The sequence below is a fragment of the Tripterygium wilfordii genome, chromosome 10 (genome assembly GCF_013401445.1).
Source record: "Tripterygium wilfordii isolate XIE 37 chromosome 10, ASM1340144v1, whole genome shotgun sequence".
Lineage (NCBI taxonomy): Eukaryota > Viridiplantae > Streptophyta > Magnoliopsida > Celastrales > Celastraceae > Tripterygium > Tripterygium wilfordii.
The window spans coordinates 10,329,817-10,355,599 of NC_052241.1; the positions used below are offsets into that span (position 1 = coordinate 10,329,817).

Here is a 25,783-nt window from a genome sequence, read left to right on the forward strand (position 1 = left end):
TTTTTTTGCTTTTGTTTTTTATACGGCCTATTGACTTTCGATCCAACTGGAGTGGCCCACATATATGAGGAAACGTAAGCGGCACCAATTAGAAAGGACCACCTGTATTTACAACGTTAATGTCTCTGATCTTTCAAATTTTATTACTGAAATTGTGATTTTTCTGACTAACAATTCTTATTTTCTAATTTTTATTTAGTTTAACGGGGGCAGGGATCGTCTACTGTTCACTGTAAATCTCTTCCTCTGTGTCTTCTCTCTGTAGATGCATAAACCGCCTCCTCCCAGGTGTCCGAACGATTTCTAACGTACACTCATCATCATTGTCTTCCGAGATCCCGTTCCTCTGCGTCTCTTCAAATCAAGAAAAACTAGTTTCGGCTTCTCCTCTCATGTTTTCCACTCGTGTGATATCCGTCCTTGACTTTGCGGCATTGGGGAGATAGCACGATCTCTCTCAGTTTTCCAATCATGGAGAAATCTTCTTGGTCTTTGGTTGTTTCGGTTCTTCTATGCTTTTTCGCAGTTGGTTGTCTCTCAATTGACGATCTTCACCGAGCGTGAGTTGTTTCGATTGCTGTAATCTTTTCCCGGTTTGCAATTTTGTTATTGTAAGCTGATTAGATATGTTTTGCTAATTAGTATCTTATAATTCGTTTCTCTCTTTCAAGGTTAGTTTCTTTTGATGCATGATTTCTGGGATCTCGTTGACGCATTATATGTTACTGGTTGCCAATTGGGTTTAGCCATGAAACGGATGGTTCTGTGGTTTGTCGGTTTTCTTTAGACTGTAACTCTCTCCTTTTAGTGTATTCTTATAGAGGATACATATATGTAATGAACATTGAATGGGAGCTCACAACGGATAGTAGAATTGATACCAATGGTGGTCTCTAGGCTCACTCGTGGAGGGTACATTAGGAAGACAGCCTAGTACATTGTTGTGAAAGTAGTGATAACATTGCTGTCTAAGTTTCTGATTGGTCATGATACTTCGTGTCTAATTTTCAGAGATTCACTAAGTTATGGAAAGGTTTAAGAAACTAGTTTATAATGTGCATTGAGGTGGCCAATATTAGTTAGCTTATCTTTGTAAATATGTGCCGTCTTTGAACATTGGGAAGGCCAATCCCATTATGGAATTCTACCGGTTTCCCCATTAAATGTCTTTATGCTGGAGCTCATTGGAGTATGTGGTTTTGCACCATGTATGTCTTTCTAATCATGTGGTGTTGGCTCGTGCAGCTATCGGTAACTCTTCATTCTTCAGTTGTTCTAAGATTTGGCTGTTGTAGAATATGAATAAATATGAGAAACGTTTAACTCACTTGCTGCAGGACTTAGGATTTGATTATTTTCTACACGCTAGTTTGTCAATTTGATGTCGTGCATTACTTGTTAGTAACTAGTCTGTCTTTATCATCAAATCTTTTCTTTGATGATTGATCATTCCATTCACTTGTTTCGTGGTTGCTTTGGGATCTTGAAACTGTTTCATGCTTGTTGTCATTCTTTTCCTACTTTGATTCTTCTCATGGTTGAAAAGCCCAAGGTGGAATATTTTTGTTTCTTTGTATGACAGATTTTGTTTATTGCCTAGCACAGTTGATAATCATATGTTTATCATCTCATAGTTGTCTTTATTTTGTGACTACAGTTTTCCGATCGTGGAACCTGATCCTGGTCATACAAAACTTCGTCTTTCACAGGAGGGCCTGGAAGCCTTAAGAAGGATAACAACCCCAATTGTAGCTGTTTCTGTAAGCCTGAAATCCATTTTAGGATCTAATAAAAAAAATTTCCTTTGATTCGGCCAAAGTTTTTTCTTTTGATTTAAGTTTTTCTCATTATATTTAAAATTAAAGAAACAACTTCGCATCATTAATTTTTATCTAAAGGCCAAAGATTCTAATAATTCAATCTGCTGCTTCTTGATGAAATATGATTGGCCTGATGTTTTAGTGGATAGAGAGTTATGATTTATGAAATACTTGGGAATTTGAAATTGATTAAGCTTTTTTTTCCTGACAATTCTTATCTCATGCAGTTGAATGCCTTTTCATACAGAAAATACAATGTGCTCTTACTATTTCCTGGCAATACATGGCATGCATGGCTTATTTAGCTTAAATACCACTGATTGGCTCTCTTTCCATATGTTTACTTATATAATCTTGGAATATTCATAATCTTGTGAAAAAACTATCACCTATTTCTCTCATTTCTAACTGTATCTTATGGTTCTAACTTCTAATAATCAGGTGATTGGTCCATACCGCTCCGGAAAATCTTTTTTGCTTAATCAGCTTCTTTCGCTTTCTTGTGATGAAGGTGCCATCCTTACACACTAGATTAGTGTATGCTTATATTTTATTCGAAAGACTACCTGCATTCAGGTTTTTGAGGTTGGTTAATAGGTTCTTTAAAAATAACCTTTTTTGAGTAATTTTTTTGTAGGGTTTGGTGTTGGACATATGCGCGACACAAAAACAAAAGGTAGTCTATAGATGACTTCATAGAACTTATGAAACTTCTTGTTTCAATATCTTCCATAACATCTTTGTTTCTTTCAGGGATCTGGCTTTGGGGAACCCCACAAGAAGTGGAGATTGATGGTGTAAAGACTTCTGTTTTTTACCTTGATACTGAGGGTTTTGAAAGTGTGGGGAAGTCAAATGTATATGATGATCGGTAAATTGCTACTCTTCTTGCAATTCTTAAATCTTAATATTAAGCTTGTCATTTGTTGGAAAGAAAAAGAAGGTTGTCTTGTTGATTATAGAATTTTGTATAACTACCCTTTCTGATTTTTGTTTGTTTGCGCAGGATATTTGCGCTGGCAACTGTTTTGAGTTCTGTTCTTATTTACAACTTGCCTGAAACGGTTTGTATTCTACCTGTAACTTTCCCCTGTTCAGGTTTTTTCCTTTAAGAAGATTGTTTTCTTGAAAATTTTCTCTTAGTAAAATTATAAACTTTGTGCTGATTCATCAGCATCTTGTTGTCAATTTTTCCCTTGACAATTTCCTTGTTTCAGTTGATTTTTCTAACAAAAATTATAAATTTGTCAATGGTGTGTGTAGATTCGTGAAGCGGACATATCTCGGCTGTCGTTTGCTGTGGAGCTTGCTGAAGAATTTTATGGAAGGTATGCTGTTTGACCATGATCTCAGTTCAGCACCATACATACATACATGGTATTGAATGAAAAGCCTATTTAGGAGGGTTTTTATTTATTTATTATTTTTTTTATGCCTTATGCATTTTACTGACACTGCTTTGTATTTTTTTATTTGTATTGGTTGATAAACGTTTCGTGGAGAACAGGGTGAAGGTAATTTGCATGTAACTAGAATGATTTTTTTTTCTTGCATATAATGATTTTCTTATCATTACTGATACTTGAATGATTTCTTCTCTCCCAGGGTAAAGATGTTGCTTTTGAACCTGCAAAGCTTTTGTGGCTTATTCAGCGTGATTTTCTACGTGAGCTCACAATTCTTACTAGGACATTTTTTGATGTAAGGTTGCTGTTGGATATTTTATCACAATCAGCGTATGATCTGCTTGTAAACACGATGCAGTTAGTGCTGTTAGCCTCAATGAACTGCCTTACACATTATGTCATACCTGGAAAAGTGTTAACCCTTTTCAGACCCGTCTTATTTTTTACATTTTTACTGCCGCAACAAACTTTCCTTAACCATTGAGTCTTCTCCATCTTCCAACAGAACATAAAAATAGATGACAGTGGAAATGCTTTTTAAAAAGCTATTTGGGCAGGGTGTCATCTTTTGTGAGGCATTTATAATACACTTTTGACATCTAGGAGTGAATTGACTTGATTTTGGTGTTATACAGAAGGGAAAACTGTGCAAGAAATGGTGAATGAAGCTCTTCGCCATGTACCCAATATAGACAGTTTGTATTCTTTCCACAATTACAATGGTTAATTAGCTAGCAATTTTCTTTGCTCTACTGTAACACATCTTTAGAACTAATAGTTGATAGTGGGTGCTTGTTTTAATTGCAGGGGATAGAAACATTGAGCAGGTATTTGTCATTTTGGTTGGTGTAGCTAATTGACAATGAGCTACTGTGACCTCAGTATAAAATCTGTCTTTTGCAAATTCTTCAGGTTAACCAGATCCGGGACTCCTTGGCTGTCATGGGTGATAACAGCACTGCTTTTAGTTTACCTCAGGTATATTTTTTTGTTTTATGTATGCAATGTGAAGTGATTTCATCAAATATTTCTAGCCTATCTTTTATGCTTACATGTATACCAGACCTAGATTTGTTACATGGGGTCTTTATCTCCAGGAAGTAGTCTTGTTGGACATACTATGTGTATTTTATGCCAACTAGATATTTTTTATATGGACACTTTTATATCCATGAAGTAGTCTTGCTGGACCTGTCTTGTGCATAGGCTGTATCATGTATGCCTACCAGATATGTCTAAATAGAGTATATTTATATACTGGCTCGCTACTACTACAACTACTACTCGAACTACCCGAGACACAACCAGACTTGCTACCGAGCATCGGCAGGTCGGGGGCTAATCTGCCGCCAAGTGTGTTACAGGCCGTGTTTATTACCGCTTTCTAAGTTGTGGGAGTTTGCCGTTGAGTTGAGGCAAGCTTAGCCGCCAGCCCCCTAGGGAAGGGTTAATGATGCGATGGGCAAAGACAAAGGGAAGAAAGAAGGTCATCGAAAGGGGGGCACATTTAGGGTCCTTAAATATTTTCCCAGCAAAATAAAGACAGATCTCCTGGCTTGAAGCATGCAAACTATTACTAAGAAGCTCTATGCATACAACCTTCAATCCGTTACCAGTACTTTTTGGATACTATCTTACATATGCTCAATAATTGTTCGAGAGTTTTCCTGTTCTAAGATAAAACTTGTATGTTAATGGACATCTGGCACTTCATGGATCTTGATTTTATTTTAAAAAATTGAAGGTCGGGATTTACATTAGTTATTGATGTAATTTCTAATTAGATGCTTATAGATATGTTTCCGAAGATGAGATAGAGTTTATGGCATACAATTAACCAATAACCATACTGCAAGTAGGAACGTTGATTTGATCAAACTAAAGTAAGTTTCAACATGGAGTTTCTAAAATTATATAAATAGATATCTAGATTTCATCTTATTTATCAGCATATCCCCACAATTTCATTTTTGCTTTCATATTATTATCGGCTACTAGATATCTGGATAAGGGGTTGAATACTTTTGATTGCCTGGTTGATCTGACACCCTTTGAATTTTAACTTTCAGCCTCATCTCCAGCGAACAAAGCTTTGTGAGATGGAGGATAGCGAGCTTGATCAACTATATGTTAAGAAAAGGGATCAGTTGAAAGAACTTGTTGCCAGTATTATCCGTCCGAAGATTGTGCAGGGGAAACCTTTAAATGGAAAGGAGTTTGTAGCTTTCCTGGAGCAGGTACTTTTTGTAATGTTTTGAATCATATTGTTAGATTTGTTTTTTACTAAGCATTCTGAGCCTTCATATTTTAGTGTCATCATTGTCAGAAGTGGTCTTGAATAATAGTCTGATGTTTTCAGTTGAAAATTCTGGAACTTTTCCCACACCCATGTCACCTGTTCCTAAGGATTGACAGTGATATCTCATCTCCTCGCTTGTTAAATTTAAGGCTTTTTTTTTAAAAGTGCATAGCAGCAAGGATTACTGCGCATGGGGCAATTTTTGACCCTTGCAGATGTTGTTAGTGCATGATTATATAAATAACGATGTTATCAGTTGGAGTTGTTGAAACCATTTTATCATTATTTACATCAGTTCCGCCCTTTTTTCTCTAATAAGTAATGATTTCAATCTCTTTACTTTTGTTAGTTTTTATGTCTTAAAACTAACAAATAATGCTGTGGAGGACCTTTTATTGGTTTTTAAGTGTCTTATTATACTTTCAGAACATGGATAGTGGACTAAACACATTAGAGGTGGGAGAATGTCTTTTAAACCCTAAAACCAAAAATGGAATTACCTTTATGACATAGGTGGGCAATGATGCCTACATGAGAACAGGCCAGTGGTAACTCTGAATGAGATTCCTCAAAGCCATTCGCCGTGTATGGTTCCCTTGTATGTTACCCATCCTTGTTCCTCCTAGTTGATGTGAAAATAGGAGGTTTTCGGGGGAAAGGAGGGGGGGTGATGGTGGTGGTGAGGTTTGGCTGAAGGAGATATGCGATCTTTTCCGTAATGGGTACATTTTCCCTTATCTACATGCATTTATGTTCTCTAATTTTCAGATTCTTGAAGCCTTGAATAAGGGGGAGATCCCCACAACAGGGTCCATTGTGGAGGTTTTCAACAAGGGGATTCTTGACCAGTGTTTGAAGCTATACAGTGAGAGGATGGCAAGATTGGGTTTACCCCTGCCCGAGCAATCTCTACGAGATAGCCATGGAAGGTCTAGAGAGGAAGCTATGCAAATGTTTGATGAACAACACTTTGGTCATAGCCATGCAAAGAAATCAGTAATGCAACTGGATGAAGAAATAGAAAAGGTATTGAGAAGCGTTCTTAGCAACTATAGTTTGTATTCGCTTCGAGGGAAAAATTATTCATTTGTGTTATTGAAGTGTGTAGATTTACCTATTTTTTTGAATCAATAGATTGGCTGGAAGCCTGAAAACAAAAGTACGCAGAATGATCCATGTTTCTTGTTCCCAAAATTTTTTCATTGCTTTTAGTCCTAACTTGGAGCAGGTGAACCTTAGTTCCCAATTTCCCATCACCCTCCCTCTTTTTCTTTTTTCTTTATTTGTTTATTTACTTATTTTCTATATTGGGTTTCTCATCCGAGAAAGTGAAAAAATAAAAGATTAGAACAAGAACTGTCAATATTTTAACACGCGCTTCTTTTGCACATCACTGTGGAAATTTTTTTTTGAGCACTGAAGAGTAAGATGTATTAATTCTTCTTCCACTTACTAATGGTCGGTTGTGGGTGGCATAATTGATAAGGACTTACTGATCCCCTGTTGCTACAAGTTGGAAATTTTATTGTTAAGACACGATTTCCTCTCAAGGTTTTCCATTATAATGCCATTGGTAAATCAGTTATTTCATGGATGGCAGCTAGTGAGGCTGTAGTATTTGCTCTCTACGTTGCATGAATTAATCCCCTATTTAGTTGAGGCCCAAGTGCAAGATGCATTAGCAATAATGTAGTGTAACAACCTACAAGTTCATGTGTTGTAAGCTCTCATGTATGAGCCTTTAAGTTTGCTCCATCCTATCTCATGCTGATCTGAAAATTTCATGCAGCTATATAAAAATGTAATTTTGGCCAATGAATATACATCTTCAAAGCTTTGCGAGGCACTATATACCGGATGTGAGGACAAAATGGACCACCTTCAAGTTCTTAGACTTCCTTCCATGGCAAAATTCAATGCAGGTTTCTTGCATTGCAATCAAAGTTTTGAACGGGAGTGTGTTGGGCCTGCTAAAGCAAATTATGAGCATCGAATGATGAAGGTTTGGCATGGAAAACCTTTTTTTTCTTCTTTTATTTTCAAATTGTGAAGATTTGATGATTTGAGTTAGATGATGGCTTTTGAGTAGCATTTGGATGTGAACCTTCATACCCTTTTGTACCTTACCATCCTCGAGGGAGATTTAGTAACCTAAATCAGGATGGAGATTTAGCAATCTAATGGATTCTGTTTCCAGGAATAGTTTCTCATAATCTGCTTTAAAGTCAAAGAATAGCTTCAATTGTTGAATCCTTGAAACTGGATCTTGGCATGTTAACTAGCTTGATTGATTTATGTAAAAATCCTTTTTGTTTTACAATGCCTTGGTCATTCAATTTGATGCACTGAGCCACAGATTACTGTTTCCGCAGATGTTGGGGAAATCTCGATCATTATTCATCAAGGAGTACAACAACAGGCTCTTCAATTGGTTGGTGGCCTTTTCCCTTGTCATGGTGGTAATTGGCCGATTTATCATAAAGTTCTTTCTGATTGAAGTCGGGGCATGGATACTTTTCATCTTCTTAGAGACATACACAAGAATGTTTTGGTCTGCAGAATCTCTTTATTACAACCCAGTTTGGCACATTATTGTAGGCACTTGGGAAACACTTGTTTACAGCCCTATCCTTGATTTGGACAGGTATATGTGAAACGTGCTTATGAATCTATTTTGATTATCATTCCTTTTTTTTTTCCCTGATATTTCTTTACGTTATCATATAATTTCCATTTGATGCAGATGGGCTATTCCCCTTGGTTTTATAGCAGCAGCATTGGTGATTTACTGTCGGTGTTATGGGAGAAGGAAGCATGGCTCACATTGGATTTTACCTTTGTACAACACTCATAAAGGGGGCCCAAATCGGCCACGCTCAGACTAAATGAACCGCGGCTTGGTCATTAGGATTTCACATACATGTGGTTCGACAATCTTGAGCGAGCTTTCGATTTTTTTTTTCCCACATACAAGGCTTGCCAGTCAATTTTTGTTCTGAAAACGCTACTACGCTCATTCTAAAGATGCAGGGATCCGACTAAGATAGGAGGCTTGGCCGCACTAACATTTGTTGTTACTAACTTATCTAAAAAACACTGGTTGTAAATGTGGCAATTATAGATGCTCTGTATCAATATACATTACTCTTGATTATTTAATTACGAGAGTTGGAAGAACCGAAGAAGAATCTCCTCTAATCGAATAGATATTCATTGAAATGAGCCAATGATGTATCTGCTGGGTTGCAGGATCATTTGTGCTAATAATGTTGTAAAAGTTGCATCATTTGTGAACATGGATACAATAAATCTTAGATCAGTTTTCTGCTCTCTGGGTAATCAGGAACTCTGATATTATTTTTCAGGTCTGTAACCTTATTTCTGCCTAATCATCAAAATACTTACCTTATTAGTCCTAGGCATGTCTCTAGTTGGCCATGAGCATATTTGTTACATTTCACTTCACACCTTGCTAGTTTTTAACAAATTCACACACTATATGTATGTTTGATTTCACTTGACCTGATTCCATGAGCTAATTGTGACAGCAGCAGTTACAAGTTACAACAAGAACAGAGAAAAGAAGTTGCCTAATTCAGTTTTGGTTTTTGTCCGTTGCAATGGAAGTGGGATGTGGTGAAGCCATGTCGCTGACGGAAGGGCCAATAATATGCTTGTGCACTTGATCAACAACTGCTCCTTGGTGCACAAAAGGCATTCCGATCACATTTTCTTCATTTGCCAAAGGCTGCACAGGAGGAACAAGACAAACATTATTTGCCCCAACATTGTGGGGATTTCCAACTGGAGGACCGGGGTGGTGTTGGTTAAAGCCCGGGTACAATTTGGGGTCATGCAGAATTGTATTAGAAACATTCGGGACTGGCTGATGGAGGAATTCATTGGGGTTTGGCGGCATTTGTACAAAATTTCTAGATGTATGCACTGGACTACTAATAAAAGGCATGCCTGCACCTGGTAGGCCGGACATTGTTAAAAGTCTAGGGTTCACCCCTGTCATTTGTTTGACTGCTGCTTCAGCCATCTTCACCTAAAAGAAAATTCATATAACAAACTTGTTCAACAAACAATAAATTGCATCCACAGGTACATAGAATACACACAGACAACCTTCCGCAGAGCTTGGTACAACCAAGTTGATTATGTATAATTTTATATTTTTAGTACAAAATGCAGTAGTTTTTTTAAATACTTGATAATTATAATTCTTTGTCCAACTAAAGAAACATCAAGGATTGTCATAAATTAGGTGACTACACCAACCAAGGTAATGTCTAGAACATTTGGACATCAAGTGTATAAACAATTTCTATGTTTATTAGAGAGTCCATGTCATATTTACAACTTGTCTCATTTTCATCTAAGATCAAGCTCCACTTGAGGCCAAATGCCAAAAAGATTCATTTTCATGAAACTATAGTGATAAATTCAGTTTTAATCGTAGCACTCCACCAGAAATAAGGATTTTTCCTCAAATATGCTACGTAGAAAAGCACAATGTGGATCATTATAAGAAAGACATCCATCTGAAAATTTATATTTCAATTTTAACACATTTAATTATTTCAGAAACCTCAAAGTCCCAAAATTAAAGCATTCTCATTTTCCAGTCCTATAAAATAAATAAAAAAGGCACTGCAAAACTCTCAAAATGATTCATATGTTTAACTAACCATATCAAAAACCACATCAATAAAATATCCACAAATTGAAAACTAACCTTTGCCCTTAATGTCTCAATATCAGCCTTCAAAATTCTATTGTCAACAGAAGCTTTATCACACTTTTGGTTTATCTCAGTGAGATGCTTCTGTAAAGAAGAGTGCTTATCCTTTAGCTGACCAGCCTATAAAAAGCACGTATATCACTTCCTTAATTATCAAATATAGAAAAAATTGTTGAGACAAGTGTCCGTGTGAGAGAGAAACAAGGCAAAGATGGAGCAAAAACCTGTGTTTCAAGTTCATTCATCTGATCTTGCTTTCTTCTTCTAGAGCGTCGAGCTGACTCCCGATTTGACAACATCCTGAGTCATCAACATACAAATTAATATGCCTTCTCCTTCCATTTTCGGAGGCAGGGGAGTACTTAGCATTTGTATCTAAACTTGCAAACGGAGAGCGTGCAATGATTCACAGATATAGTGAGAAATGAGACTCTCATAAACAAACATCTTCTAAAAGAAAGTGTAGTGAAATATTTATCTCTGGAAAACAGTTGAAACCTTTTGGTTTGAAAACAATTAGGATTCCAGATAATTTTCCCAATCAAGTTCTTTAGGGCATAACGGCTCTTGTATGGACCAAGTACACAGAGCTATCAAGTATCAACCCATTTTTACTCGTTTGAACACAAAATTCTGGATGTCATCAGGGCATTGCACCTATTGACCAGTAAGAATAAGTCGGTAAACTAAGAGCACAAGTAAGTACATATTAACCTTTAATAAGATTAACTGACAAAAATAGACACTAACAAAGCAAAAAAGGAAATGACTTTCAGAGAACCTTCTCACTCTTACAGAAACTTTTCAAAGCAAGAGTGTGTATAAAGGACAAAATGCTGGCATGTCTGGTTACCTTCTTGCACGTTTTGCATCAGCAGGATCCATATTTTCATTAATTTCTATCTCCCCTTCAAACTCATCATCATCTGAATCTTCCCTTGATGACCCGCTAGTTGCTTGCGCCGGTAGTACCTCCAATTTTTTTTGCAAAGCAGGTAAGGCAGCAACACCCATTGGTCTATCATTGGCCTTACATTGTTCCGTCATGAGAACATGTCCAGTACCTATGATGAGTAAATAAATATTAGATTGTCTGCATAAAATACGAAACTCATTTTGGAAATAGACTTTTTTTTCAATGTTTCATTACAACTTGGAACACCAAGACAATGATTGATCAAACTCCCAAACAAACATGAATGATACCCCAAGGAAATTACATCACTACTACTCCATGTGCTTTGTTGGAAAATTCTGTCTGCTGTGTAGAAAAAGAAAATTTTCTCATGCACAAGACTCCTGCCAGTCTGCCACTACAAGGTCTAGGGAGGGCAGATGTACACAACCTACCCTTGAATTGCAGAGGAGGTTTCTATGGTTCGAACTAGGATGCCTAGGTTGCAATTGCTAAAAAAAGATTTAGCTAAAATACCGTGAAAACAAGTTTGTTTTACAACATTTTTCAATATTTCAGTCTTAAGAGAAATATAAAGGCTTCCAATGGTGAGAAATAAACAATTGACTTAAGAGCAAGAGCAAGAAAAAGAACACAAAATGACAGATCATGTTAGCTAATAAGCACAAGTATGTGGCCCATCATAGGTTTGCCAGCACAAGTTCACATCTTAATGGCAGACATTCTCCAACACCGAGTCAGTAACCATACTATAAAAACATCTTTGGATGCCAACCTCCCCACCAATTCCCCCAAAAAACATACATAATAAACCCTAATTTAACCAAACAAGCAGACAAAAAAAATTAAAATTATGGAAGATCACCAAACTCATAAGGGATCTCTCTTAGAAACTATGTGCAACGCACATTACAGTGTAGAGGATCAGATGCATATAACTAGAACTGCTTTGGGTGTCAGCTTAAGCAAACCAGCTTTGTCATATCCATCATGATAGATACATGAGCTACAGTGGGTTTTTTTCCCCCTTCAGTGAACAAAAAAACGGATTTCATTAAAGATGACACTGAGGGGAAGCGAGATGAACTAAGGATAATTGGCTAGTTAAGAGAAGAAAGTAATAAACAATTAACAGACCAGGTTTCAGTTACTGACATTCCGTATGAATGTATGATATTAGCCTTTGAATGGCATTGCTAGAGAAACAGTTTTACTAATTCCCAGTCGTCGCTGGAATACCATGAGATTCCACATCCCCTAAAAGAATTTAAGAAAGACCTAAATAAGGATGAAGAAAGGTTCAATATTTTTCTTTAAAAACCCACTCTAGCTTCCCAATCAAAAAGGACAAAGCACTGCAAAATATAAGGAAGTGTGTGACTATAACATGGACAGTGATGGATTGAATTCCATAACACCAACCTCCCATGGAAGAAAAAAAAGAGTCAAAATCCTAAAGGTTCATATACACCTGTCATCCACAGGTACATCGAATACATATCCCTTGCGAACTATCATGGAAGGCGGAAAGTTGAAAGCATTAATTTTAATATAGTAAAAGTATAACTCAAGAGTGTATAATGGCAAATCATTTCAACTCATTCATGGCACCAATTGCCATTTAGCTAACAAGCCCGTGGATATTGAGGTTCCCCAGGCAGTACTTCCCGATACTGTATTTGAAGCAGTTGTTCGAATTCCTTATGATAAGCAACTGAAACAAGTTCTTGCTAATGGCAAAAAAGAAATTCCAAGCCGTACCATTGGCTTGGGATTCTGGCCGAGAAGACTCTGTGGCCTGCACTTGATTTTCGGGTGAGGTTGAAAAACCTTCAGGCTTCATAGACGCCGCCTGCCCAGACAAACACAAACAAAAACTTAAGCACAGAGAGTTCCATTAAAATTCTCAATTCAAAGGGCCATTCCCAACTCTGTTTCTCATCATATCCATGAGTAAACGATACTTTAAATCCCGGCATAATTTATCACATCACAAAACTCTAACATATTCGATTATGAAGATAACGAGAAAAAGCTACCCGAGAGCGAGCAACAGTAGCGCAGGCAATTTCTAGTTTGGACTGGAGATATGCGCGGTACTCATCGGAATCTCTCGGAGCTTCAAGAGCGTGATCCAAAGGCGCCGGCGGACGGGCGGGAGCTGACGTAGTATCGATCTCGATCACGCCATCATTGTTACCTTCCGCGGGCTTTGACGGTTGCGCACCCGAAGACGGAGGAGCGACAGCATCATTGTTGCTAAGCTGCAGAGAAGGAGGAGCAACCTCTTCCAGAAGTCTCTCAAAAGCCCATTCCGAATCGATCCGGTGCATCTCCGGCGCCGTAGAATTCCAGAACGGGTCGGATAAATCACCAACCGAGAACAATCTGTTCATCCCTCTCTCTCTCTCGTTTCCGTCTTTCTTTTTCTGACAATTGCTTCCCCCAGTGAAGAAATGATCAGCTTCACCTATGTGGAGCTCCGACATGCCACTATTAGGTGGCCCAATGGGCCTTAAATGGGCTTTCATATGGGCTGAATCTCCGATCAATCTAGAAAATATAATAAATAAAAGAAAATCAATTTAAGCAAAACAGAAGGAGCGAAGTGAATTGATCTGTACCTCTTCTGAATCGTTCATTTCCTTCTCCGTAGCTCGCCAGCCCAGATTTCACTGCGTTCTAGGTATGTGATTTTCTCGCGGTTTCCCTTATTTTCTCTCTGTTTCGCTATGAATAGTCAAGGATCGGTGTCGCTCGAGTTTTGATGTGACGAATTTTCCCTTTTTTTACTTTTCATTGTTGTTCCATTTACAATGAGCTTAACGAACTACTTTTTCTTGATTACTTTTATCAATTTTTTTGACCTTGATCCAAGAAGTGGAATATTAATTCATTCGATCTATACCTTAAACAAGAACTCTGTCTAATAGTTTTTGTTGGTCTTTGTTTTTCTCCTTCAGTATCTGTATAATTCATATTCAATGGCCGGGAGAGCTCAGATTCCGCAGAAAAAATCAGCTCTTGTTGCGATGATCGCAGATGAGGTAATATGCATTGGTCATCAATGAGTTCATAGCAGAAAACTTGTCTGATTGTTTAAGATGTTTCCACTGGCCATCTGTTTTCTTAAACATAATTTTATATATGATTCCAAGTTTAATCTGCATTTGATTTGTTATTTTCTTGATAAAATTGAAGGGAAATAAATATGCGTTATGCTTGTTCATATGTGACAGTAAGATTGCCTATTAGAATTATAGTGTTAGTTGCAAAAATTTGAGTGCATAAGTGCATGGAGCACTGTTACAGTGGAGTATTCTGTAGTACTGCTGACTGCATTTACTGTTTGGATGTCTGCACAATTAGCCGAGTCTTTCTGGCTAGATTATGATGCTATACATGGATTAATGAACAAAAGGGTTGTAAGATGACTTAGTAGAGGACGCTGATTCTAACTTCTCCTTGTGTACACAACTAAAAATTAAACTATGTGCAGACATTCTTTTTGTATGTTGATTTTTGTATGTTGATGGGTAGAGAGAGATGTGGGAGGGCGAGGAGGGAATTTCGTGCTAAGGATTCATATAGTTGACCGCAATTTATTTTTTATTAAAGCTTGTTGTTGGGAAGAGGCCATATGTTCTTGAGTAACATCAAAAGAGAGGATTAAGTCTGAGGATTGTAGTTTTGCATATCTAACAAAAAATTCCAATGGCTATTGGAGATGCCTTAGAGGGATGGAGCTTGGCTTGGCCTTAATATAAACTTGACAAATTGGTTAACTTCTGTATTTCACCTTGATAGGCTATGATTAATTATGGCCGATACCCAAAAGAAACTAGAATGCTTTTCTATCTTCCCCTCCCACTCTTTTCTGACAAGATGAAGATCAAGGTTACAGAAAGCTCACCTTCACTATATACTGCAACTTGTTTGTTGGAAAACTGTCAATTTTAACATTATTTGCAAACTAAGCTTACAACTTATCGGATCAGATTTTTTAATCGTTTCACTGTGAGTATATTAACATGTTTCCTACAAGAATAAGAAAAGTATTACTGAAGAACCTACTAGTTGGTTTTGCAGAAAATTAATCGTGTCATGGTAGATTTTCCCATTCCTGCATTTTGTACCTGAAGTGTCGCAGAGTGGATCACGAATTTATATCTATATTGCTATTGATTCCCTGAACATGTGACTGATGTTGTTTAGTTTTTTCATAGTTTGGAGAGTATCTGATTTGTAAATCATTCAATACAGGACACAGTTGTAGGATTTCTACTTGCAGGAGTGGGTGATGTTGACTTGCGAAGAAAGACAAATTACCTTATTGTGGAATCAAGTATGATCTCAAACTTTGGATGGTCTTCTGCCCTCAAATTATGTGGCTCTTATTAATTTCCCTAATTGATCATGACCATTATGGTAGTTGGTTGTTGTGATATATTCCAACTGTGTAGATTAGCCATATGTTTGATTTCTTCTCGAATCGCTGAGTTTAATGGGAATTTGAGTTCATACTGATGCAGACACATATTGAGTATCATTTCTTGCTGTTTTTTAAGAAATTTGCATGTAAAACAGCTTGGAAATTGGTTGCCATCTCTCTTTTGGAAGGAACCAATAAGTAATTCAGATTGCTCAGACGACTGAATGCTTGTTATTGTTGTTGAGAGATTATTATAACTGTTATGATGTCCTTTTCATTATCTTCTTTCATATACCATGAGTAAGTGGCTTAAACTTTCATTAAATATCCATTTTGAATGCTGAGGTCAAAGTTAGTGCTTAAAGGTTTGACACATAACTCTATGGTCCTCTATGCTTGCCATATTTTTAAATACTGGTGTCAAAGTCATGGGTCTTGTACCTTTTCTGGCTGTTATGGGTTCTATTATTGAAAAGTATTTCCACTTATTGAGGAATTAAATTAACCCCCCATTTTCTGAGACTACGACCGTTACAAGAATAGATGCCTTTCATTCACTTCTTGTACCTTGTTGTCATTGGAACATAGGTAATATAGCTGACTGCCGATGGAATACCCATGGTACAATGGAATATTCTCGCATCATAATGAAGCATACAGCATCTGTACCATTTACTTGGAATTTCCCATTAAATTCATCACTGTAACATGTATTTCAATGTTAAAGAAGAGCCTCGCTAGCAGCAGAGAACTTATATTTACTTGTAATTCATTTGGTTGCCAAGAAATGGGAGTTCAGATCCTACATGAATTATTTTCTCCTTATTAGTTATTTACTGGAAGTAGCAGTTTCTGTATTTATGTGAAGTTTTTAGAGTGTTTCTGGTAACAGTTTGTTTGGTTGCTTATTATTTTTCTTCCTCCAATTAACTTTTCAGAAACTACTGTGAAACAAATTGAAGATGCATTTAAAGAGTTCACAACAAGGGAAGATATTGCAGTAGTAATGATAAGCCAATATGTAAGTTGTTCCTTGCACCCTATTTCATGCCAAATTAGTTAAGCTGTCATATTTTTGTGCAAAATGCAGCTGTTCATTGGACAGATGGCTGGAAGTAAGATGTAAAGGGATCTTTCTTCGAACATCAGCACTCCAGCTACTATAAAGACCTCGTGTTGTCATTAATAGTAACACTTGGTTTGCTACTTTGCTTGGAAAGAGATGAACAACAATAATAAGAATGGGGAAAAAATGGGATAATAATACAAAAATGATATTTTATTTGATAAGCAATTCAAGATGTCAGACTAATCCTTCGATACAAAACTTGTCCAAATGACCTAATGACATCAAGGTGTTAGTTTGAACCTCGTAGTACTCTCCTTCCGTATCAGCAATTTTACTTTGGAAAATTTTACGGTGTAGATATGGGCAAGTAAGTGACTACTTTCGTAAAAGTTTTTTAAACAGTATAATTTGCATGTGTTCTTTACTTTTTGAATGGGATGGTTATGTGTGCTTGCCTTTTTCTTCCACTGTCGTTGTTTTGATCAGTTTGATCTCTTTCGTGACTGCTTACACAGTTTCTGCTATATGAGTGGTTCCTGGTATTTTCTGTTCACAGCCATGTTCTACTGTAAACTGATATTGGTTGAATACATCACTGAGATTTTGTTATTGCATCTCTCTCATTTTATGATGATAACAACGCAGAAATAAGCCTATTTTTTCAACCGAACTAATAACCCTTGTCATCTAATTTTCAGGTTGCTAATATGATCAGATTTTTAGTTGATAGCTATAACAAGTCAATCCCAGCAATCTTGGAGATTCCTTCCAAGGACCATCCCTATGATCCGACTCAAGATTCAATTCTGTCACGAGTGAAGTACCTCTTCTCTTCTGAATCAGTCGCATCTGGGAGGCGCTGAGTATGGATATGGATATGCACATAGTGCATGCCATTCTGAAAAGTTAAGCGTAGTTTATATTTTGTTTGGTTCTTTATCTTTGTATACTGCTAATTGTGAAGAAGTTCAAGCCACTTCATTCACTCCCGAAGTTGCTCTTTATCTTTCTATTATTCACAGTCCCAGTCTGTGATTGTATAATACTATTATGAGCTTTATGTTTTTTGGAGATACTTGGATGAATAAAACTCATTGTTATTCGGAGAACAATGAGTGTGGTCAACATTGATTTGCTAGAATCAGTTCATGTCATCTTGTTGATCTACGTTTCATAAACATAAGGTTTAGCTTGGGAGCTAACCCATGTTTGAATTGAAATTGAGATACTGATGTAAGTATTTCTTTTCTGATGCAAGTTCGTTCTTTCTCAAAGTTGGCAAATAAGTTTCTTCAAAATTGACCATTTGTTCCTGTCAGAGCGATCGAGCAAATAGATATACGAACAAATGGCTCGGATCGAATATACAAGTTATACTTTGTGGCCAATAAAGAGATTGAATAATTGTCGATACAGAAAATCATAATTATTGATACGGATCTTTTCCACATCCTTATAACGTCACGCAACTCATACTATCCCGTCCGATGTAGGATTGTAATAAGGGCTTAAGGTGACCATTTGGACAAATCACATTGTTTGATACAATGATGATGTGTTTAAGGAAGTGCAGATTTTAAGGATCTAATGAATATCTCTAGTTCCTTCAACCCTTCCTCGGGAGATTTTGCTTCACCAAGCAGCTTCACAATTGCACTGCCTACAATCACCCCATCAGCTCCCCATCCAGCAATCTGCGTCAAGATTACAATGCGCAAAATATGGAGGCCGGAACCATGACAAACTAAAAGCAAAGAAGCTAAAAACCACACAGAAAGCTAACCTGTGCCACATGCTCAGGTTTGGATATGCCAAAGCCAACTGCTACCGGTTTAGTTGTTGCCTGTCATGATGAAGATCAAAGCCATGAGGTATGTTCTTGGAATAATGGCCACTTTAATGATGTAACGACCCAGATATGAATCACAATATGAAATGGGTATCTAATATGCACCTTTAAGTGGAAGATATGTCGCTAACACAATTCTCTCAAAATTCTACATTACTTGTACAGGTTTAAAAGGTATCTAAAATTATTCTATGATCATCAATTCAGTTGCTCAAAGATCTTATCTGGAAATTTATATTGTTTGTATTAGGACAGATAAGAGTTGATGATTTGATGGTATTCAGACAACCAAAAATAATCCACCATATTTTACACCAAATTTTAATATCATGTCAAGCGCTTGGGTAATTCTTTATTTTAACGGAATAAGATCAGAATACAAAAGACATACCTCTTTAATTTCCTGCAAAAGATTTTGAACCCGTTCACTTATGTTGGCACGGGCACCAGTAACTCCAACTGAACTTACCTATAAATCCAACAAAACGGTCAAAATTGAAGGGGAAAAAAACATTCTAATAAGATTTTCCCCATTTACATTATACGAAAGGGGAGATTTTACAAAGCTCAACTGCTCAAAGCATGATAAATAGTAGAAAAACTCTGAAAGCTGCCTTACAAGATAGACAAATCCCTCTGACGCCTCGACAATGGCTTTCATTCGATCTTTTGGAGTAGTAGGTGTTGTGAGCAGCACCTTAACAACAACAGCAATCCGAATACATAAAATTAGTAGATGTTGATTTAAAGGCACATAGTAAGAGTCACTATAGAAGGTTTAACATGGAAGCAATGGAGTCACAATTAACGTGCTTTGCTCAGCCATAGACCAGTGGCAGAGCAATCTCAATGAGAGGGTTTTTTCAATTTTCCCTCGGTTGTAATGTGGGGGGTTGGGGTGTGGAGAAGCGGAAAAAGTAGCAAATGTTCAAGAATGCCTGATTGAGAAGATTACTCTCCAAGGTATCCAGAAAAGAATAAAATAAAAATACCAGCTCAAGATTGTTCTTGACGGCTTCCATTCTCAAAAGTCCAGTCTCCTCGAGAGGAACGTCTGGGACAACAAGTCCTGCAAACAAATACGGAGTTATGGTTATAGATCAAAACAGAATTATTAATGGAAAAACTAAAAGCAAACCTCCAACCATCTTATTTTACTGTAGCGCACTGCACACGGGTTTCACATATTCATCGAGGTAATCCCCCACCCTACACCCCAACTCAAGAAGCCAAGCCTCTAGAACCTTACAAGCACTAAGTCCCATTAGAACCTTTTTTCAGGGCATGAAACACATCCTTCACATGGTCATGGAGCTGAAGGGTATGCGCATTAGAAAAATCTAGTCAGAATTGACTCCGGGTTCAAAGCTTAAAATATAAAAACATCACACATTAGTCGTGAACCTAGATCTATGTGCAAGTAAATCATGCCACCTTCACCAAACTCTTTAGGGGCGTCAGGAAAGCGTAAAGGTTGTGGCAAAGCCAAAATTACACATTACCTTTGACACCAACATCTTTCACAGTGGACATAAATTTGTCAATTCCACGCTTAAGAATCGGGTTGTAGTATGTGAACATGGCAATAGGGGAAGATAATTGAGGAATCACCTGTCAATGGATTGATAACTTCTAAGAACATTTAAGCAAAAAAGTGAAAATAAAAACACAGCGTAGGTAATCAATCATGGTTGTCTACCTATTGATAGATATATCTACATAGATACTGAGCTAAAATATGGGGAAAAGGATGCACAGTTTGTTAGGTGAAACTCCAATAGCTGAACTAATGATAAGAGGCGGATGAAAGATCCAGAATCAGCCTGTTTCGTAAATGCAGCAATCTACGTGAATCACAGAAATGATTTATTGATCAGAGGTATTCTACTGCCTTGACTGCGAGGGTGAATACTCAAGCAATTAATCACAGAAGTGATGACATCAGTACTATTACTACTACTGGTACTTATAGTAGTGATGACAACAGATGATAAATTCACAGTCAAAGACGAGACATTGTGCTTAGATAAATTCTGATCCACACAGAAGTGCATATTAAAGAATAATCCTCCAAGAATACCAGAAAATTTTATATGCCATCTTTCTACTTCATCTAGGCTTTTCTAAGATCATATTCATATCATACCTCCTTCAACATTGATATAATTGAGTCCAAGTTGGTCCCTCTTGCCAAGGAACGGGTGGCAGCAGCCTAAACCAAACAAAAGAATAATAACTAAGAGAGATTTGCAAAAATTGAACTCGATGTCAGCATACGAGCCACATCACTTCATCATCTAACCTGAATAACAGGACCATCCGCCAAAGGATCAGAATATGGAACACCTAGCTCGATAATATCTGCTCCTGATGAGGCCAGAATCTTAAGAGCTTCCGCAGTAACTGAAAGATCAGGATCACCGGCGGTGATGTAAGGAATCAAGGCCACCTTCAAAAATTCAATTTCAATTCAAATCGTCCCCAAACATCAACCAAAATCCATAAAAAGACAACATGCAAGTATGCAACGGCAGAGATATGCCTACTTTGCCTTGCTTTCTCAAATTGGAGAAAGTCTCAGCGAGACCAGCAACAGGTGCAACGGTGAGAGCAGCCATTGTCGTGATTCGCTTGACGGAGACTGAGGATTTCCGAGAGGGAAAACGAGCGAGTCTATGTCTCTCAGATTTCTTCAAACCAAGAAAGCCGCCAGCTTTCAAAGAAACAGCCATTCACAAATAATGAGTTTTCACTAGCTGTTCGCTGGGGTTTCAGGGTTTTGATCTTTGAATAGCGTCCGTCAACTACTCCACTTGCTGGAAGCGACGCCGTATTATGCATTTGGAAGACTGCGATTGGTGGATTGTATCGGTTTGGGTGATTGGGTTTTGGCTCATTCTTCTTCTTCTTGTCTCGTTTCTCTTTCTTTTTCCAAATTTTTTTCCTTGTAAGGTAAAAAACTCCACCGTCCAATATCCTAATCTGGTTTTTGATCTTGAGTCACGTGTGTATGGTTTTGCTGTTTGCACTGGCATTGGCATGGGCATGGGCATGTACTGCAAGTAGGATGACAAAATTCTATCCGATTCGCATGATTGCATTTGTTCGTCATAGATTTAATCAATTTTAGACATAAATTATATATCCGAAATCTGGGTTTAAATACAAATTTTTTTCCCGATTTAAAATGAGATTCGGGTCCAAACAAATAGATATTGTCCAATTTACATGCCTGAACTCTAACTCGAGTTAGGTTATTATCTGTATTTAAACTAATCCGAGTTTTTTCAATTAAGTACATTCAAAATCTAATCAAAATTAGAGTCCAAAATCCAATCCGAATTACTATGAACTAAGAATATGTAATCAAATGGCAGATGCTTTAGCTAGGCTTGGTGCTATCTCTACTGGGGAAATTGTGATTGTAGGGGAGGTACCCCTCTGTTAATTCACTGTACGTGGCTGAGTGCCTCCTTTGATTAATGAAGACTTCTTTCAAAAAAAAAAAACCCATTAGTTACACCACAACATTTTTTGTGATATCCATTCCCTTGTCTTGTCTAATTATTAAATACTTTAATATTTAAAAAATGAGCCTGGATAGATGGACTGGCTCCAGAAGGCCCGGGCCCAACACTGTGGACGTTTATAATATATTGGGCCGGGTCTAGCACGGCCCGTTGCCCCTTTTTTACCCCTCTATGGCTCTATCAAAAACTAGAGTCCCATTAGTCTCTCTTCCTTCTGAAAGAGAGAAGTCGCAAGACCTTAATCTCTTACTCGAATTCGATCATAGAAGTCTACAGCTTACAGCTCTCACGTTGATTTGTTGCTTAATTTCAGGAACAACGGTGGAGATTTTAGTAATCTAGATCATTAAATCCTCAGGTAACGATATATTGTATGTTCTGTTCTGGTACTATTTCAATTATGGCGATGAATCTATATATTGAAGAGAAACTAGGGTTTGGTGTAATGATCTCAGTCATTATGGTATGCTATGCTTCTATTCGAAGCTGGCATATGTTAAGTTTTAAGAAATTTTATGGGGCATACTTTGATGCCTGCATGAATATGCAAACAATGTTGACGTTTGTTGTCTTCATGGTTTTTGATACAGGCCTCACATTGCGTCTTGAATTGCATCTATTGATTAATATTTGGTTGGTTTTTCCAGTATCGAAATTAATTATGTTAATGGATTCTTAGAATAGTTTCTTTTTGGCATTTCTCTGAGAACCATAGACCCTGGTTACTGTGGTGTGCCTAAGTTGAATCTCCAACAAATCACCAGATGTTTGGGATTTCATATGGAGAGCTGTTTCTCTTGCTTGGAGCTACCGCTGCTCTAATTGGTAACCCCTTTCGTGTGTTTGTATATATAAGAAACCAATTCATATGTGGATTAGGTTTTGAGGGTTTGATATTGGATGGATGTGCTTCAACAGGACCCAAGGACTTGCCAATAATTGCCAGAACAGCAGGGAAATTCGCTGGCCGTGCCATTGGGTATGTCCAATTGGCCCGTGGCCAATTTGACTCTGTTATGCAACAATCGCAAGCTCGCCAGGTTTGATAACAAATGAATCATCTATGCCATCCACAATTATTTTTCGTCGATAAGATGACCTCTGCATTTTATCAAGGGCAAATATAAGAACTCCAAAGTTCTTCCCCATTCTCTTTTTCTTGATTTTCATGGTAACTAGTTATGATGTGGTGCCGTTTGATGAACCCGCCCAAAGGGGGCACTGGGGGTTTAGAATGGAGAGGCAAAAGAATAGTGTATATCACTAAGGCAGCTCCCTTTAGATTTTTTTGACATGGTTTTTCTGTCTTCCAGGTTCACAAGGAACTTCAGGATACAATGGCACAACTAGATGCCATTAGACATGAAATTAGAAGTGTATCATTCATGAATCCTGGTCCAATGACTAGGAGACTAGTGGATAATCTTGACAATACTTCTCCTGGTAATGGTAGCCCCATGGCACTGTCATAAGCCCATTGTTGGTGTTCATATTTACTGCTTTCCCTTTTCGCCTTCAGTGAATTTTTAATTTGTCTTCTTTTCTAGGCAGCATGGCGTCTGAAGAACCTCCTAGAGAGGATAAATCATTGCCCACCGTTTCTAAGGTGTGGTGCCACTAAACTATATTCTTTTTAGCATCCAATTTTGTATTGGATACTCCATATATTTTGTGCTTCCAGGATTGCAGGCCAACAGCCCCAGATTCATGTAATATGCACAGCCAAGCTACTGCTTTTGCAAGATTGGCTGAATCCCCATCCTTGAAGGATGGTTCAACAAATATTAGTACCAAATTGGAGAAGCTGAACACTGAATCTGGTCTTCTCACTATCTTACCAGTATCTGCTGAAAGTACTGGGCTTTTACCCAAGCGCCAAGGTATGATTGATGTTTAGTAAAGTTCAATAATTGTCTTATAGTGTGTGTTGATGTGATGCCTTCTAGATCTAGCTGTCCTGTTCATACAGTGGTATGGGACAGGCTGCAAATACATCAGGGTGTACTAAAGTACTGTTTGGCAGCAGCCTGGATAGCAGGGTTTGTTCTTATGAAACATTATACCAAGAAATAAACTCTTTGAATTTGATTATTTAGTGTTTTCACCAAAGATTTGATTGATATTGTTTGTTTCTGTTAGGAAATTTATATGGCATTTGTTCCGAAATTGGATTTGGTTGTGGTTGACGTTGTTGGCTATAGAAGAAGCATGTTTTGTATGTTCTGGAGAGATTTATAAAATAGAACGTTGAGAATGGACAGATCTAAGTATTCTTTTGAATGCAATCCATTCGTATTTAATTTTTTTTCATGTTTCTCAATCTACTTTCAGAATAAAATAATCTGAACTCTATAACTGCTGCTTCATTCCAGTGTCAACATAATGTGGCATTTGCTATGTCTTTGTTAGCAGTAGTTTCTTCATCGAGTTTGCGGTGATTGTTCCATTCAAAAAAAAGAAGAGTTTGCAGTAATTGTATTTTCTATCAATTCCTGGTCCCATTGTTTGATCACTCCTTATTCTTTACCTCTTTAAGTGTCTTTGTCCGACATATTATATCAATTGTTGAAGGAACAACCTATGTATATGGTAGCAGATGAAATAAAAGGATCTGACATCGTGTTGGAAGCTATAGTGGAGGCAGAGGTGGCGCACAATGCAAAAGAATTTTTCTCACAGCCTCAGAATCAAATTAAATATGAATAAATGGTAAGGAGTCATTCTACCAGCCTCTTGTTCCTCAGATTGTGAAAATCCTCTAAAGCCATTAACCATATTTTTTATTTTCCAGATCCTTGGAAGGAGGATATTCCTATGACCTCAGCAAGAGGAATCTGTCAGCGAGCTGGGCAAGTTCTGGTTATACAGGAGAACTCCTGAGATGAATGAATCACTTGCACACATGAAGCTATGAACACGGACTTAGAGGGTTTTGTGCATAAGCATGATCTTTTTTACCCTGTAAATGTGCTGTGTTCCTGCATTCTCAATTAGATTAGGCATCCTGCTTTGTCTTATAAAAACATTTGGGCTGTTTGCAATCAGAATTACAAGATTGTATTCTAGTCCTGCATTGGTCTCCAGTGTCCTATCTGGTTGCCGCGATGAGCAGGTTTAAAATCATCTAGCTAGCTCTGACGCTTGGTTTGGGCTAGAGTATCATCATAAGTCATTACCGGTGGTTATGCTTTCTTGTATAACGTCCAAGAGGAAAACAGTTTGTTCCGCGCAAATCGACTGCTGTTGATATACTGTTGAGCATTGAGTAAACTATCATTTTAGTCACCGAAACATCAGCTTTTACGGTCACTGAGTGACCTCTTTATCAAATTTTGTTAATCGAGTGACGAGTTTGGGAAAAAATCTTAGGATGATCAAAGTGGGAAAAATGTATATCTTTCGGTGATCAAAATGATAGTTTACCCATGGAGGATTTGAACTAGCTTACTCCAGCGCATTACATAGCTAAAGAATTATTATGAGCTGATGTGACTTTGCAACTTTTGTTCCCCTTTTTTATGCCAAACTTAGTATGGTTCAGACTACAGAGACTCTCTGTTCCGGGCAGAATTTGAAGAACAGCTTTTATGAGCCTAGGAGACATCAAAATATCAGTACTGCTGTACTGGTAATGACTGCTGAGTGAATGATGAGCAGAAACAAAAAGATTCCTGGGTCAAATTGTCAATGATCAAATACTATGTGTCTGTTGACT

General features: G+C 37.5%; 5 protein-coding genes across 9 annotated transcripts; 3 read left to right on the plus strand and 2 right to left on the minus strand.

Moving 5' to 3' along the window:
* Positions 1-238: 238 nt before the first annotated feature.
* Positions 239-8,802, plus strand: LOC120008020 (guanylate-binding protein 4-like). Its single transcript, XM_038858526.1, has 17 exons — positions 239-560; positions 1,658-1,760; positions 2,262-2,331; positions 2,458-2,496; positions 2,574-2,691; positions 2,827-2,884; positions 3,084-3,148; positions 3,328-3,334; positions 3,426-3,486; positions 3,862-3,921; positions 4,034-4,053; positions 4,139-4,204; positions 5,296-5,463; positions 6,294-6,551; positions 7,315-7,527; positions 7,898-8,169; positions 8,269-8,802. The coding sequence occupies exons 1-17, from the start codon at positions 472-474 to the stop codon at positions 8,408-8,410; spliced, it is 1,809 nt and encodes a 602-aa protein (XP_038714454.1). The 5' UTR covers positions 239-471; the 3' UTR covers positions 8,411-8,802.
* Positions 8,803-8,953: 151 nt separating this feature from the next.
* Positions 8,954-13,692, minus strand: LOC120008021 (light-inducible protein CPRF2-like). Of its 2 annotated transcripts, XM_038858529.1 has the most exons (7): positions 13,228-13,692; positions 12,950-13,040; positions 11,126-11,336; positions 10,497-10,572; positions 10,267-10,392; positions 9,501-9,576; positions 9,125-9,273 (listed from the first exon to the last, which is right to left on the minus strand). In XM_038858529.1, exons 1-7 carry the CDS (start codon positions 13,675-13,677, stop codon positions 9,260-9,262), a joined length of 1,044 nt encoding a protein of 347 aa, XP_038714457.1. In that variant the 5' UTR covers positions 13,678-13,692; the 3' UTR covers positions 9,125-9,259. The 2 variants fall into 2 exon arrangements, with proteins under 2 accessions (XP_038714455.1, XP_038714457.1); XM_038858527.1 differs by having other exon boundaries at positions 8,954-9,576.
* Positions 13,693-13,743: 51 nt separating this feature from the next.
* On the plus strand, positions 13,744-17,909 carry LOC120008023 (V-type proton ATPase subunit F-like). The gene is made up of 5 exons (XM_038858531.1): positions 13,744-13,874; positions 14,152-14,235; positions 15,452-15,533; positions 16,559-16,641; positions 17,388-17,909. Exons 2-5 carry the CDS (start codon positions 14,173-14,175, stop codon positions 17,550-17,552), a joined length of 393 nt encoding a protein of 130 aa, XP_038714459.1. The 5' UTR covers positions 13,744-13,874; positions 14,152-14,172; the 3' UTR covers positions 17,553-17,909.
* Positions 17,910-18,045: 136 nt separating this feature from the next.
* On the minus strand, positions 18,046-21,413 carry LOC120008022 (tryptophan synthase alpha chain-like). Its single transcript, XM_038858530.1, has 9 exons — positions 21,085-21,413; positions 20,841-20,987; positions 20,685-20,750; positions 20,041-20,149; positions 19,531-19,607; positions 19,158-19,235; positions 18,930-19,007; positions 18,473-18,532; positions 18,046-18,383 (listed from the first exon to the last, which is right to left on the minus strand). Exons 1-9 carry the CDS (start codon positions 21,268-21,270, stop codon positions 18,249-18,251), a joined length of 936 nt encoding a protein of 311 aa, XP_038714458.1. The 5' UTR covers positions 21,271-21,413; the 3' UTR covers positions 18,046-18,248.
* Positions 21,414-22,256: 843 nt separating this feature from the next.
* LOC120007014 (sec-independent protein translocase protein TatB-like) lies at positions 22,257-25,359 on the plus strand. 4 transcript variants are annotated; one of them, XM_038857158.1, is made up of 8 exons: positions 22,257-22,426; positions 22,748-22,893; positions 22,987-23,108; positions 23,382-23,511; positions 23,616-23,674; positions 23,750-23,948; positions 24,665-24,777; positions 24,860-25,359. In XM_038857158.1, the coding sequence occupies exons 2-7, from the start codon at positions 22,833-22,835 to the stop codon at positions 24,772-24,774; spliced, it is 681 nt and encodes a 226-aa protein (XP_038713086.1). In that variant the 5' UTR covers positions 22,257-22,426; positions 22,748-22,832; the 3' UTR covers positions 24,775-24,777; positions 24,860-25,359. The 4 variants fall into 4 exon arrangements, with proteins under 4 accessions (XP_038713086.1, XP_038713085.1, XP_038713084.1 ...); XM_038857157.1 differs by having other exon boundaries at positions 22,753-22,893; XM_038857156.1 differs by having other exon boundaries at positions 22,784-22,893.
* The last annotated feature ends 424 nt before the right edge of the window (positions 25,360-25,783 follow it).

What these genes read in the sequence shown, in the direction of transcription:
- LOC120008021 (XM_038858527.1), bottom strand. Translation starts at nt 13,677, where the DNA reads ATGTCGGAGCTCCACATAGGTGAAGCTGATCATTTCTTCACTGGGGGA. An exon ending in GCCAGAATCCCAAGCCAATG is followed by an intron (nt 11,337 to 12,949) that starts GTACGGCTTGGA and finishes TACTCATCATAG; the next exon opens with GTACTGGACATGTTCTCATG. An exon ending in GATGCAAAACGTGCAAGAAG is followed by an intron (nt 10,573 to 11,125) that starts GTAACCAGACAT and finishes TTGATGACTCAG; the next exon opens with GATGTTGTCAAATCGGGAGT.
- LOC120008020 (XM_038858526.1), top strand. Translation starts at nt 472, where the DNA reads ATGGAGAAATCTTCTTGGTCTTTGGTTGTTTCGGTTCTTCTATGCTTT. An exon ending in ATTGACGATCTTCACCGAGC is followed by an intron (nt 561 to 1,657) that starts GTGAGTTGTTTC and finishes TTGTGACTACAG; the next exon opens with TTTTCCGATCGTGGAACCTG. An exon ending in TTTACAACTTGCCTGAAACG is followed by an intron (nt 2,885 to 3,083) that starts GTTTGTATTCTA and finishes TGGTGTGTGTAG; the next exon opens with ATTCGTGAAGCGGACATATC.
- LOC120008022 (XM_038858530.1), bottom strand. Translation starts at nt 21,270, where the DNA reads ATGGCTGTTTCTTTGAAAGCTGGCGGCTTTCTTGGTTTGAAGAAATCT. An exon ending in CAGAGGGATTTGTCTATCTT is followed by an intron (nt 19,008 to 19,157) that starts GTAAGGCAGCTT and finishes TTGGATTTATAG; the next exon opens with GTAAGTTCAGTTGGAGTTAC. An exon ending in AACCTGAGCATGTGGCACAG is followed by an intron (nt 18,384 to 18,472) that starts GTTAGCTTTCTG and finishes ATCTTGACGCAG; the next exon opens with ATTGCTGGATGGGGAGCTGA.
- LOC120008023 (XM_038858531.1), top strand. Translation starts at nt 14,173, where the DNA reads ATGGCCGGGAGAGCTCAGATTCCGCAGAAAAAATCAGCTCTTGTTGCG. An exon ending in TTACCTTATTGTGGAATCAA is followed by an intron (nt 15,534 to 16,558) that starts GTATGATCTCAA and finishes TTAACTTTTCAG; the next exon opens with AAACTACTGTGAAACAAATT. An exon ending in TAGTAATGATAAGCCAATAT is followed by an intron (nt 16,642 to 17,387) that starts GTAAGTTGTTCC and finishes TCTAATTTTCAG; the next exon opens with GTTGCTAATATGATCAGATT.
- LOC120007014 (XM_038857158.1), top strand. Translation starts at nt 22,833, where the DNA reads ATGTTTGGGATTTCATATGGAGAGCTGTTTCTCTTGCTTGGAGCTACC. An exon ending in AACAATCGCAAGCTCGCCAG is followed by an intron (nt 23,109 to 23,381) that starts GTTTGATAACAA and finishes TCTGTCTTCCAG; the next exon opens with GTTCACAAGGAACTTCAGGA. An exon ending in CATTGCCCACCGTTTCTAAG is followed by an intron (nt 23,675 to 23,749) that starts GTGTGGTGCCAC and finishes TTGTGCTTCCAG; the next exon opens with GATTGCAGGCCAACAGCCCC.